Source organism: Lycium ferocissimum, unplaced genomic scaffold, assembly GCF_029784015.1.
Source record: "Lycium ferocissimum isolate CSIRO_LF1 unplaced genomic scaffold, AGI_CSIRO_Lferr_CH_V1 ctg1211, whole genome shotgun sequence".
Classification (NCBI taxonomy): Eukaryota; Viridiplantae; Streptophyta; class Magnoliopsida; order Solanales; family Solanaceae; genus Lycium; species Lycium ferocissimum.
In genome coordinates this window covers 23,921-37,996 of record NW_026714189.1, presented here as the reverse complement: position 1 = coordinate 37,996, position 14,076 = coordinate 23,921, and the positions used below count along the sequence as shown (strand labels likewise).

The 14,076-nt window shown below is 38.6% G+C and overlaps 1 protein-coding gene across 1 annotated transcript; it reads right to left on the bottom strand.

Moving 5' to 3' along the window:
• Positions 1-205: 205 nt before the first annotated feature.
• Positions 206-718, bottom strand: LOC132041879 (uncharacterized). The gene is made up of 2 exons (XM_059432562.1): positions 419-718; positions 206-301 (listed from the first exon to the last, which is right to left on the bottom strand). The coding sequence occupies exons 1-2, from the start codon at positions 716-718 to the stop codon at positions 206-208; spliced, it is 396 nt and encodes a 131-aa protein (XP_059288545.1).
• Positions 719-14,076: the final 13,358 nt, after the last annotated feature.

Below are 14,076 nucleotides of genomic sequence, written 5' to 3'. Positions count from 1 at the left end.
TTAGATTTTTTTTGGTTTAAATCGATCGAGCATGGAAAAGCGCCTACGTATCCCCTTATAGGTATAGGGAATCAGGTCCTCGCATAGTTCGTATATAATTTTGGATTTAGTTTTTCTAAGAAAAATGCAAAATTACAAGCAAAGGAAATGCAATTAAAGCAACATAAACTATAAAAACTCTGAAACTTTGTAGTCGTCTTCTTATTCACACATAGTATCTCTTGATGGCATCTGAATTTATTGCTCTTGGCCACTCCTGACCATCCATTTCAGCAAGTGCCACTGCTCCTTCTGATAGTACCTTTCACACCATATAGGGCCCTTGTCAGTTTGGTGCAAACTTTCCTTTATATTCTTCTTGATTTGGGAATATTCGTTTGAGCACCAATTGCCCAATTTGAAAAACCCTGGTTCTTACATGCTTGTTGAAAGCTCGCGCCATTCTTTGTTGGTACAATTGACCATGGCAAATAGCAATCATTCGCTTTTCATCTATCAAAGCTAGTTGTTCATACCTCTTGCGGATCCATTCTACATCGTCCAATTCAGCTTCTTGTATGATTCGAAGTGAAGGGATTTCTACTTCAGCTGGTATTACTGCTTCAGTGCCATACACCAACAGGTACGGAGTGGCCCCAGTTGAAGCCCTGGCAGTAGTGTGATATCCCAATAATGCATAGGGCAATTGCTCATGCCTGTCTTTGCAGTTATAAATCATCTTTCTTAGGATCTTCTAGATGTTTTTGTTGGCGGCTTCTATAGCTCCATTCATTTGTGGTCAGTATGCCGTTGAATTTCGATGATTGATTTGGAATTGAGCAGATATCTCTTTCATCAGGTGGCTGTTCAGATTAGCCCTATTGTCTATTATGATTGATTCTGGCATGCCAAATCGGCATATGATGTTGTTGCGCACAAAATCTACGACTACTTTCTTTGTTACTGATGCATACGATGCTGTTTCCACCCACTTGGTGAAGTAGTCTATGGCGACCAAAATGAAGCGGTGTTTGTTTGACACTGTCGGCTCAATTGGCCCTATGATGTCCATGCCCCAAGCGGCGAATGGCCAAGGCGATGTCATTGCATTTAGTTCTGTTGGAGGAACCTTTATCAAGTCTCCATGAATCTGACACTTGTGGCATTTTTGGACGAATTTGCTACAATCATTCTCCATGGTCATCCAGTAATAACCTGTTCTTAAGATTTTCTTTGCTAGCACGAACCCATTCATGTGAGGCCCGCAGGTTCCAGCATACACTTCTTCAATCAATCTTGTGGCTTCAACGAAGTCAACGCATCTAAGCAATCCTAAATCCGGGGTTCTTTTGTACAGAACATTCTTGTTGAGAAAGAAACTATTCGCTAACTTCTTGATAGTCTTCTTTTGATTGATGATAATTCCTTCAGGATATTCTCCTTTTTCCAAATATATTTTTATGTCGATATACCAGGATTTCCTATCGATCTCTACTTCTACAAAAGCACAATGGGCTGGTTGATCTTTGATTTCGATTTTGACAGGATCAATGTATTTACTGTCAGGATGTTGAATCATGGATGCTATTGTCGCTAATGCGTCAGCAAACTCATTTTGGGTTCTTGGTATGTGTTTGAACTGGACTTCTTGAAATCGATCTATCAATCTTTGTACAAGTCCCACATATGGTATGATTTTTTGGTCTTTGGAGGCCCATTCTCCTCGAACCTGATGAATCAGCAAATTCGAGTCGCCAATTATCTGAAGATCTTTCACATCCATGGCAAGGGCTAGATGAAGACCCATGATACATGCTTCGTATTTAGCCATGTTGTTGGTGCAACTGAAGTTCAGCTTAGCAGCCACTGGATAGTATTGACCCAAGTATGAAACTAAAACGGATTTGATTCATGATCCTTTAAAATTGACGGCTCCGTCAAAGTATACTTTCCAACCTATCTCTTCTTCATTTTCTTCACCTTCAATTGCCATTACTTCTTCGTCGGAGAAATAAGTCCTCAAAGGTATAGGATTGTCGTCCACTGGACTTCCTGCTAGCAAGTCGGCTAATGCTTGCCCTTTAACTGTTTTTTGTGCGACATATTGGATGTCGAACTCACTCAGCAACATCTGCCATTTAGCCAACTTCCCTATCGGCATTGGTTTGCAAAAGATGTATCTTAGGGGATCCATCCTGGAAATCAAATGGGTTGTGTATGCCACCATATAGTGTCTTAATTTTTGAGACACCCAAGTTAAAGCACAACAAGACGTCTTTTCTACCAAAGAATATCTAGATTCGCAGGGCGTGAACTTCTTACTAATGTAATAGTTGGCTCTCTCTTTCTTGCCTGTTTCGTCATTTTGTGCCAACATGCATCCAAAAGCATTCTCTGATACTGACATGTACAGCAGTAAAGGGCTTCCCGGCCTTAGTGGAACCAGGACGGGTGGATTTGACAAGTATCTCTTGATTGTGTCAAAGGCTTTCTGACAATCTTCTGTCCATTTAGCCGGAGCATCTTTCTAAAGAAGTTTGAGGATTGGTTCTACAATCACTGTGGACTGAGCGATGAAGCGTCCAATGTAATTCAACCTTCCTAAGAAGCTCATGACCTCTTTCTTTGTTCTTGGCAGTGGGAGTTCTTGAATTGCTTTGATCTTCATGGGATCCAACTCAATACCACAGCGACTGACTATGAATCCTAGCAATTTCCCAGCGGGCACTCCAAATGCGCATTTTGCAGGATTCAACTTCAAATCATATTTGCGAAGTCTATCGAAAAACTTCCTCAAATGCTCAAGGTGATCCTCACCCACTCGGGACTTTATGATGACATCATCCACATACACCTCAATCTCTCTACGCATCATATCATCAAAGATGGCTTTCATCGCCCTCATGTAAGTAGTGCTGGTGTTCTTGAGCCCAAAATGTATAACCCGATAATGATATACCCCCCATGGCGAAATTCCAAGAAAACATCAAGAAACGATTCAAGTTCTAATCTTTCTCATCTAAAACCATTGTAGTGTGATTGTAGAACCTTGGGAATTAAGCTTGAGCGGGATTTGAGGTATGTCTAGATTTTCAAAAATCTTTCTTGAAGTATGTCTATATTCCGAAATTCGTCTTTCCTAGTTTTCTCTTTAAAAATAAAATCCTTTTTTAATATAAAGGTAATCTATATGTCTCTTTTGCAAACTCTCTTTAAAGATTTATTCCTTATAAAAGCATGTTTTGAATGATATGATGAATTGGTTTTACACTCTTGAAATCTATTACATGTTTTTGATTAATGGTTAACGTGCGTAAGGGGACAAGCCCACATTAAACCTTGATTATATTATCCTCTATATATGTATATGAAATCATAATCGTTTTCTTGTATAAGAGATGATCATTGGTGATGGTTAATTATTGGTATTGATGACTTTACAAAGAAACTAAGACAAAGGAATCTTGTTTAAAGAAGTGGAAACGTTTTCAAGATTATCTATGAAATTATGAATTTTTGTAATGGCATAATAAACTTTAATGCTATTTGATGGTGTGACTACTTTGGGATAAATTGTGAATCGGCTTCTATGCTATGAACTTTGTTGTTGTGTTTGGCCTAGCTACTCAAGAGGAAGGGTAGCCACTATAGATCCAAGTTTGATAATGCCTAACCATTCGGGAGGAAGAGTGGCCACTTCCGGGTTCGCTACCTGGGGTGTGATTATGCCTAGCCATTCGGGAGGAAGAGTGGCCACTTCCGGGTTCGCTACCTGGGGTGTGATTATGCCTAGCTATTCGGGAGGAAGGATAGCCACCGTTGAATTTCATATTCCGTGTGGTGCGCAGTGACAAGGGAACCTCTGCACCACCCCTTCGATGTGCTTGATTCTTGGGCCTGTATTGGCATGCGTGATATTCTTATTTTCTCATAGAATTGTTGTTGTTAATTATGATCAATTGAAAGGCATATTTGAAGTTGTTCCTTAATAAGAGGCTTTATTATCGGTTTTGATAATTCTTATTGAGATACACAAGCTGAATAACTATTTTTATATTGATTAATGGCTTTGTAAACTGTTTAACAATTGATATTAAGAATCATAAAGTGGAATGACTGTTTTTTAAATATCTTTTCAGGACTGATTTCTTTATGTATTATTATATTTTAGTTTTATATTACTTGTTGTCCCCGAGGCACTCACTGAGTACGAAAGTACTCAGGCATACCATTGTTGTTTTTAATGGTATGTTAGGTAACAGAGAAGAGCAGGTTCGTGATACTCTCGACGCTTTGGAGAACTTGTTGCTGCTGTTGATTTGGTGAGCCCACATCCTTGTACGTGGGACACTTCCTATTTCATTTATTATTCTAGATTTTTAGGCTGTGTCCCGAAGTTAGATGATTGTTGTGTCTCTTAGAAGCTCCATAGATAGTTGTCAGAATTGTGGGTAGATTGTCAAAGTCTCGTACTACTTAATGGGTGTTTGCCACGTTTATGACTATTTACTTATATTAGACTTCCGCTGATTTTATTTCATAATTGTGATCCTGATATATGCAGTTACTTATAACTTTGTTTATTTTAATAAGGAAAGATTATTAAAAAGGAACTTGATGTTTAATTATTTTATAAGGTTCTTCCGGTGTTGTTAATAGCATCGGATGTCTGTTATGTTCAGGGTGGGTTTTGGGGCGTGACACATTGATCATTCTAATTTCTAGACTTTGAGCGTTCTGAGGCTTTAAGGAAGGGAAAAGTTGTAGCGGAGTGATTCACGTTGTTCTAGCTCTACGTTTGAGGTAGATTATGGTCTACTTGAATTAGACTTTGATTAGTTGATTGTATGTGTAGTGAATTCAATAGGAGAAACCATGTCTGGTCTTTATGTAGGATGTGTATGTGGTTGAACTCCTATATGCAATAGATTGAGTGACTGTGTGGGCTTCGTGCCACCATTCATTGTGTTAGACATACGGTTTGATGTTGTTGCGATGGGAAGTTAATACGATCTTCTCGGTGAACTTGTGATACAAAATGATGATCGAGCATTGATAACGAGAGGGCAAGAACTACTATTATGTACAAATTATGAAAAGGCACAGTGTAACGACCCGTCCGGTCGTTATTTAACACTTTACGAACCCATGCCCAATCTAGATCTGTGATTGTAAACAATAAGCCGTATGGGGTGTTTTAAGGATTAATAGTGGAAAAAATCAATTCTAGATAGAATTAGAAATCGTGGGCCCAGGGAAGGAAATGGACCGCTATAGCGGTCAAGGGCACCTACAGTGGTCCCGCTATAGCAGACACACAACCGCCGCAGAGGTCGAAGCAGGGCAGTGGTCGCGTTTTTTGTCACTTAGTTTATTTTACCCTCCTTTTTAATAAAAGATTCTCCAAGGCTGCTATTAGGCTTCCACAAGAAGGAAAAACCCTTGAGGCCAAGAAAAGAGACTTTTCCTATTTCCTCCACATCGTTCCCCACGTCTATCACCTCTCATGGATTCGGATGAAGGTTAGGAAGGCGAGCAATTCATGGGGATTCAATTGGCTGTTCTTCAACAAGGTAGGTTATGGTTTACTTGAGTTAGACTTCGATTAGTGAATCGTATATACATTTAGAGTTGAAGGGAGATTGCATGATTAGGTCTTCGGATATGGAGTTTGGATGGATATATTCGAAAACTTAATGAAAACTATGTGTAAATAGTAGCTAGGGTAACAATGAATATTTAGTTGAGCATTGAGTGCTACCATCGTTGAGGGGTATGTGTTACGGAAAGGGAATTGATTATTCACCATGGCTAGGGTGGGGTATTTCATTGTTTAGAATATACATCCCTGCGAGTATTTGATTTCTGTCTTTATTTTCAGCTATATTGAAATATTCACATGATTGTCATTCTTGGTAACAAGAGGTTTGTACTGAGAGGACTGAAGGAAATCACGATTAGTACTACGCCCATCAAGGGCATGATTCATGACTTGTTTGAATTATTGCATCATTGCATTGCCTTGCATGTGTTATGAGGAAATACATGGAGCAGGAAATACCGAGTAGGGAGCAGTTGTGTTATCTGGTCATATGGCCGTTTGGGTTGAATATGAGAAATCAATATGATATGGATCGGCGTCCGAGGTTCTTTCAGGAGAGGAGGATTTGTGGCTTGGGGCAGAGAAGTATTCGGAACGAGTGGTACATGGACACCATGGGTCCCCTGTAATTCATGACTACTGAGCACTGACATCAGTTAGCATGTATGTACAGCAAGGTTGGGCCCTTCCATCGCATTCTGCATTGCACTACATCTCATATTTCTATGTTTTGCATGTGTGTACTGCCAGTCAGTTATATTGCTCGTGCATCTTCTATGATTTCGTTGAGATTGTGTGGAGTGGTGGCTATTATGAGGGTAAGTGTAGTAGCGGATTTTAGATGGTAAGTCTTTCCGTGGGTGCATCACATCGTAGTAAGAAAATTGAGTAGATAAACTCTACGGATAAAAGGTAGGAATTAGAGGGTAGGGTGACGTGGAGACGGTATTTAATAAGTTGGATAAAAGGAAGGGAACTGTTACGATTAATTAGAAAACATATAATTCTTGGGAATAAAAGAAGTGAATAGCTGGAGTAGAGAGGCAAGAGGGTGATAGTGAAGGAATCTATATTGAGAATCCCGAGAGCCTTTGACTTATCTATTTATCTTATTGACTTTATATTATATTGCGCGAACTAATCTTAGTCGACCTATGATGCTTACCAGTACGTGTGGTGTACTGATACTACTCTTGCTACATCTCTTTTTGGGGTGTAGGTATGTTGCAGGTTTAAGTTGGAGTTTCTTCGTGTGGATTTCCAGGCATTCTCCTACAACCTCGCTTATCTAACTCTAGGCAGAGGATGGGTCATTTATTTTGTCTTCTTTGTGTAGTAGGAGCTCTTGTATCTGTCTAGACTAGATCCCGGGAAATTCTTTTCAGTTTTATTGTATTTGAAACAAAGTCTATATGAAGTTTTTATTTCAATCTTGTGAGGTTTAAGAAAGTGTTTATTATAAAATGGATGAGTATTTGGGTGGTTGGTCAGGATTGGCCTACTAGTTAGTAATATGGTAGGTGCCCACACGATCCGTCAATTGGGGTCGTGACAATTGGTATCAGATCCTAGGTTACTGGTCTCACAAGTACAAGAGAAAATGTCCAGTAGAGTCTTGTGGAATGGTACGATGACATCCGTACCGTCCGCAAGAGGTTATAGGACATCTAGAAGTTTCCCTTGATTCATTCTGTAGTGCAACCCAATTAGCATCTGGTTGATTCCAATTGGCATCTTGTCGGGCAAATTGGTGTCTTTTTATTTCAATTGGTATCTCTCTATATATTGACTCAAGGAAGGCTTCCCACGAGTGGGTGTGCTTTAATCGTGTTACACCCCGTAGTTTTGAATGTTGTGATTCGTTAGGTGTTGGTTATTTTAATTATGGACATTGGAGTTATCTCCAAGGATATACGAGATTATATGCGCTTACCTTATGGTTATGAGAGTTTAAGTTCATATAATAAGCTAAGGAAGGATTGGAGGGTAAGTAGATTAAGGAAATTAAGTTTGTTGGATTTTGGAGAAAATATGAGGGGCAAATTTTGGTCTAACTTGGAGAAAGAATATCTTTTAGTATACGAGGGTTTTGGACCAAAACAAAAGCCTAAATGGAATTTCATGAAGTCTAGTTTCCAACGCAACAAACCGCACGTCGATAGGACATCAAAGTAGAGAGTTATGGATGTTACAAGTTAGGCGGCCAGAGCAGAAATTAACCCTTCATGAATGCGACCAAAGGGCTGCGAAAGAGAAAAGGAGAAGGGTTCGCGAAGGGTAAATTTTAAGTTGGTGGAAACCGACTTAAACACCCTATATAAGGGGCAAACCCCCATCATTTTCACCCAAAATATTTCCCAAAGATCAGCAAACATATAGGGGTGAGCGTATATCATAAAGCTGAGGGTTTGCGAGTGGTTTTAAGTGGCAGAATATTAAATCGAGGCTCGGGTAACATGTAACTGTGATTATAGTATCGTTTTACGATGGATTTCAGCTTGGATTCAAAGCAAATATTGAAGATCTTGCGGATCTAGTGAGAAAAAGGTATGAATCTCTCCTTATTAATATTAATTTTGGTTTATTTACGGAGATAAAGTTATTAAATAATCGTATTACAAGTTGGCTAGTTGAGAAATTTGGAAAACATCGTGCGGGATGTTTTAGGGAATACATTGGTATTGATGATGATATTGACGATGTTGGCATTGGTATTGTTGTTGTTGGTTATGATATTATGATTTCGGGCTAGGCAGATAAACAGGGGAGATGCTGCCCGAATTTCGGCAGATTCTAAATAGATTTATATTGAAGGCTTAAGATAAGCATGTGACAATGAGCCTAAAAATAGTATGAATGGTTTATATGTAGATTTACAAGCTTGGAAGGACAAACGTTGAGTAGTTAAGGAGACCAAAAGGTATGTTAAGGCTATTCATCTTTCTTTCTAATGGCATGATTCTTTTCCTATGAACACATGCACGACTTCCATAATACCCTTATTCCCAAAAATACTAGCAGTTCATGATTCTCAAAATCCTTATGATGCTAAAGATGAATGTTTTCTATAATGACCACGATGATGATTATGATGATTCCATTTCTGGAGATTCCAAAATTATGGTTTTAATGTCATTATGAGATTACTGAGCTGGTTTCCAGATTATTGATTATTTTTGTTGATGCTGATCTCATCTTATGATTTTGTTCTCTCAAGGTAACATCTATGCATGATGATAATTCCATAATGAAAATCGGAGGTTACCCACCTTACGTCACTCCGATGTATTTATAGTTTTTATTTGGGCTCTCATGCATGCTATTTACATTATGTATATGTATAATATATTTATGGATCGGGTCGTTCGTTCCGCGGCAATATAATATATTTATGGATAGGGTCGTACGCTCCTCGGCACTATCATATGATATTTATGGATCGGGTCGTACGTTCCTCGGCACTAACATATGATATTTATGAATCGGGCCGTACGTTCCTCGGCACTAACATATGAAATATGGATCGGGCCGGACGTTCCTCGGCACAAACATATTAAATATGGATCGGGCCGTATGTTCCTCGGCACTAACATATGATATATGGACCGGGCTGCACGTTCCGCAACACTAATATTTATGGATCGGGCTGCACATTCCGCAGCACTAACACTTATATTATATATATATATATATGTATGAAAATGTTTTTTTTTTTTTAAGAAAAATAAAAAAAGCTAGTATGCATGACCTCCGCCTTAAGAGGCATCCAGATGTACAGGTTATCTCTTTCTTATTCCATGTTACTTTTCATATCTATATTATGTTGTTATTCATGCCTTAGATACTCGACATTGCTCGTCGACGTCCTTTGTCTTGAGTGTCATCACGGCCAACGAGTAGGCCATGCGGCCGGTGCTAACCCACCCGGGCACATCTTATCGTACATTCACATTCACATCTAGGTGAGCCACATGTCCTATGCATGATTCCTATACGTCATTAATACTAATCTCATTGGGCAACGACACATTCATATCATCATCAACAACTATGCCCATATCCATATACACAAGCCGACGAGGCTAACAAAATGATATACAAAATATAAGCCGACAAGGCTAAAAGACATCTAAACGTACACAACTTTCTATGAGCCTCTAAATAGAGTATGTAACATCATATAGACGGGACAGGACCCCGCCATGCCCATATGTAAGTACACAAAAGAATAATACCAACAAATGCAGCTCCGGATCGAATGGAGCCCTTCTATGTAGTCCCTGAACAAATAGTCAATCGATCAAGTCTGTCTCCCTGTCCACCTACGGGCATGACGCAACGTCCACAAACAAAAGGATGTCAGTACAGATAATGTACTAAGTATATAAAGCATAATCTACAACATAATAGAAGCATATGAAATAACATAAGATAGGAGAGTCATGAGATAATAGAGCCATTTGTGCCTCTAGTGGCAACCATCCTACTTTCTTACCCATTTTCTAATTGGAACCTTCCTTTTATAATGCTTACTCATATATGTATATATTAGTATCATACCATACTATGAAGGTTCGGTGTTTTACGTACCCGGCCATGTCAAGGCTCGGTGTCACACGTACCTGGCCCTACAAGGCTCAGTGTTATCCGTACCCAACTGCTATGATGGTGTGCACGCGATAGATATCATACCCAGCCATATAAGCTCGGTGTTGCATAATAGTCATACATACTTAGACACGTATACATAAGAGTCCATAAGTATCATCAACATCATTACCATCATCGTTTTCGTTACATCTATCCTTAGAGGATCAACTATCATATGAGGAAGGTAATAGCATCGTGAAAGTATCGAGGATCATGAGCTTTATTAATTTTAGAGATAGAGTCATTTGGAAGACATTATGGAACTCATGAGAGGGTCTATAGCAAAGGAATCATGCCTTAATAAAAGAAGGGTTAGCCTTACATACCTCTTGGTCTTCTTAACTACTTAATGTTCACCGTCGAAGCTTGAACAATCTACATTTAGAAGGATTCATACCATGGTTAAGCCTTAATGATACTCTTAAATTCAAACTAGAATAATTTATGGTCTAATGAAAATTGGACAGCATTTCCCCTATTTCGTCAACTTCCACCGTATTACAAAACAACTCCCAAACGTCCATAATATCATAATCAAGTAATCGCATTTTATTAAGTCTTCAAAATTCATTCTCGTGCTTAACTTATACTAACAACTTCACACCCATTCTTGGCACATTTTCATACAATGCTTCCTTATCACTATTATTACCTTCCATAACAAGATTATACCCATACTATCCTAAGAATCATGACTCAAGTTAGCTTACTACTTAAAAACATCATAAAAGCTATATTTAGACCTCATTTTCTACTTTCTTCTCCTACCCAAGTTGTTCAACAACCAAGCATTCATGATAATATGAAATAAGCATGAAAACTAACCTTTTATCTCATAAGAATGGGCCTTGGAGCAAGATATCACCTTGGGTGAAAAATCTAGCTTCAATACTTAAGTTATTCTTAAAGTCTACTAACCCTAGCAAGACTTCTAGCACATAGGTACCTCGATTCTCGCCTCTTGATCTTTGGTTTCTCTTGGGTTGGAGTGGATTATGCTTGGAGAAGGGTTTGGAGCTCTCAAGACTCGTGGAAATGTGAGAAATGAAATAAAAGAGCAAGGGTCTCATGACCCGGCTACGGGCCATGAGGGGTACCCAGGGCTAACCACCGAGCACCACTCATTCTATTACTCATTCATCTACATTAGGCATTTATTCATATTTCTTATGCTCATAATCATAGAAAACTATTTTCATTTGAGACATATTTACTTTATATACATAAACCCTTCGGCTATCAAAATAATACATAGACATATATATATATATATATATATATATATATATATATATATATATATATATATATATATATACAATGAGAAACTGTGAGACCATACTACCCACACTACGTATCCACGAGCCTCTACTAGAGTACTAGACATATGGACGGGACAGGACCCCGTCATGCCCAAAATATATACACAAAAGAATAATCAATAGCACCTCCGGGACAATGGAGTGCTTTTAGTCAGCTAATGGCTCCTACGAGTCTGGATCACCTCCCTGTCTACCTGTGGGTATGAACACAGCGTCCAAAGAAAACGGACGTCAGTACGAACATTGTACTGAGTATGTAAGGCATGAATGAAATAAACATAATAAGGAAATCATAAAGAATAAGATGAAGACATAACCTGCGTACTCTTTAAGCGTGGATACATTTCATACATATATTATACATGAGCATATCATACGTATTACCATAGCGTATACATCATCATCATATTTCACATTCATCATCATCGTTAACCCGCGTCCGGGTAACCATCATATGCCGCCCACTAGTGGTGATCGTGTCCGGCCATTTGGGCACGGTGGAATCACAAACAGCCCGCCTTCGCGGTGACATGTCCAGCCAATTAGGCACGGTGGAATCATATCATCGTACATATCATAGACTTATCATTATTATTCATCTTATAGGCATATCATGACTTAGCATCATTATACATTAGAACTTGAAGGCAACTATAGCTATGTCGGGGTGACATAAGGTCGTAACCCCCGATTACGTTATGGAGTAATCATAGTCGTTATATCTCACCTTGGAGGGACTAATGTTTTAAGGTGAGTGCATTTAAGGAAACATCGTGGACCATAGTAGGAACATCATATCATGAACACTAGAACCTCTAGACTTAGGCTTATCATCATCATTATCGTATTCGTAATGCATCTCTCATCTCATATGGCTATTCATGAACTTAGACTCTTAGTTTTCCGGGATATAGGAAATTCATGAAGAAGGAGGAAAATCATGCGAAAAGATTCATGCCTTAGAAAGAAAGATTTAGCCTTACATACCTTTGTCGTTTAACTATTCTATTGCTTGCTCGTTCTCCTTTAATGCTCACGTCTTTACCTTCAAGAGAATTCGTATCAACATTAGCTAAACAATTATAAGAACGTGCTTACTAAAGCTAGAGAAAATTGGGCAGCATTTCCTTTGTTTATACGACTTCCTCCATATTCCATATCAACTCCCAACATTCATAACAACCATCATTCATTTTGCATTATCAACATTTCATAATTTCACTTCAAATTCTCCATAATCATGGTCATAGTTCACTATCGCGTTCTTTCACATACAATACTCATTCCATGTTCTATATGTCATTTATAACGTACTTACTATCATAACATATCCATATTCATGATTCATTCCAAGCTATAGCTCAACAATGACACTATTCTCCATTTATGACCCATTTTCTATATTCTTCTACAATCCAAGTGTTTCAACTTTTCAACACCTTAAACAACTTGAAATTACCATGAAACCTACCTTGGATAATGTAGGAACAAGCCTTGAGTGGCAATACTCTTCTAGCACCAAAACCCTAGTTCACTTCTCTTGAAATTTCTTGGCTTGAATGAACGTTGATGTGTTTCATACACTTGGCTCACTTGAATTCTTGATATTGATCTTTGATTTCCTTTGTTTTGTTGTAGATGAAGTATGTGGAACATTCTAGAGGTCTTGAGAAAGATGAAGAAGTGTGGGAAATGAAATTAGTGAAGTGAGACCACATTTATATAATTGAACTTATTCAGCTCGTCGGGACTTCCACGGACACTTATACGGTCCGTGGAACATTACACGGCCCGTATAAGTGGTCATGGTTCACCACTAAGTAGTCATCATCTCTTTTGGGTGTTATACGGATCCTTATACGGACCGTATAATGTTATACAGACAGTATAAGTCGGTCGTATAACTCCTTCTCCCAGAAATGATCTCCGTCGTTCGTTAGATCTCCAATCCTTATGGAAACTTCTTGACACTTGTCTAACACTTCATTAAAAATCTAAGGGACGTTATATCTCTTTTCTAAAGCATCATTAGAATGTCATTAACTCGATACTCATAATTCTTGTCCGATACACAACATAAGACTTGCTTTCCTTAACAACTTTCTTTCCTTACCTTAAATGTCTTTGAAATCTCGTTTAAAGTCATCAAATGCTATTTCTTACTTATCAAAACATCGTATACGTCATGCCCTTCGTTAGTCTATTCACTGTACGCTACCGGAAAATTTTTCGAGGTGTAACAAAGGGTTATCTATTTATACAAAAAATTTAAAAACTGCCCGATAGACTTACACGGACCACTTATACGGTCCGTACAATATTATACAGTCTGTATAAGTGGACCGTATAACACCACCATGGAAAAATCCCTTTTTGTAAAGATTATGTTATACGGACCCCCCTTATACGGACCGTATAAGTTGTCGTATAACTCACAGTTATCCAAAACTTTCTGTCACACCCTTAATCCGATAGGGTGTGATGGGCACCCGACCCTTACCTAGGGCCAAGCGAACCCGCAGA

Excerpts from the sequence above, each read along its gene's own strand:
- LOC132041879 (XM_059432562.1), bottom strand. The coding sequence starts at position 718 with ATGATTTATAACTGCAAAGACAGGCATGAGCAATTGCCCTATGCATTA. Across the intron at positions 302-418 it reads CGCGAGCTTTCAACAAGCAT|GTACTATCAGAAGGAGCAGT; the intron begins GTAAGAACCAGG and ends ATGGTGTGAAAG.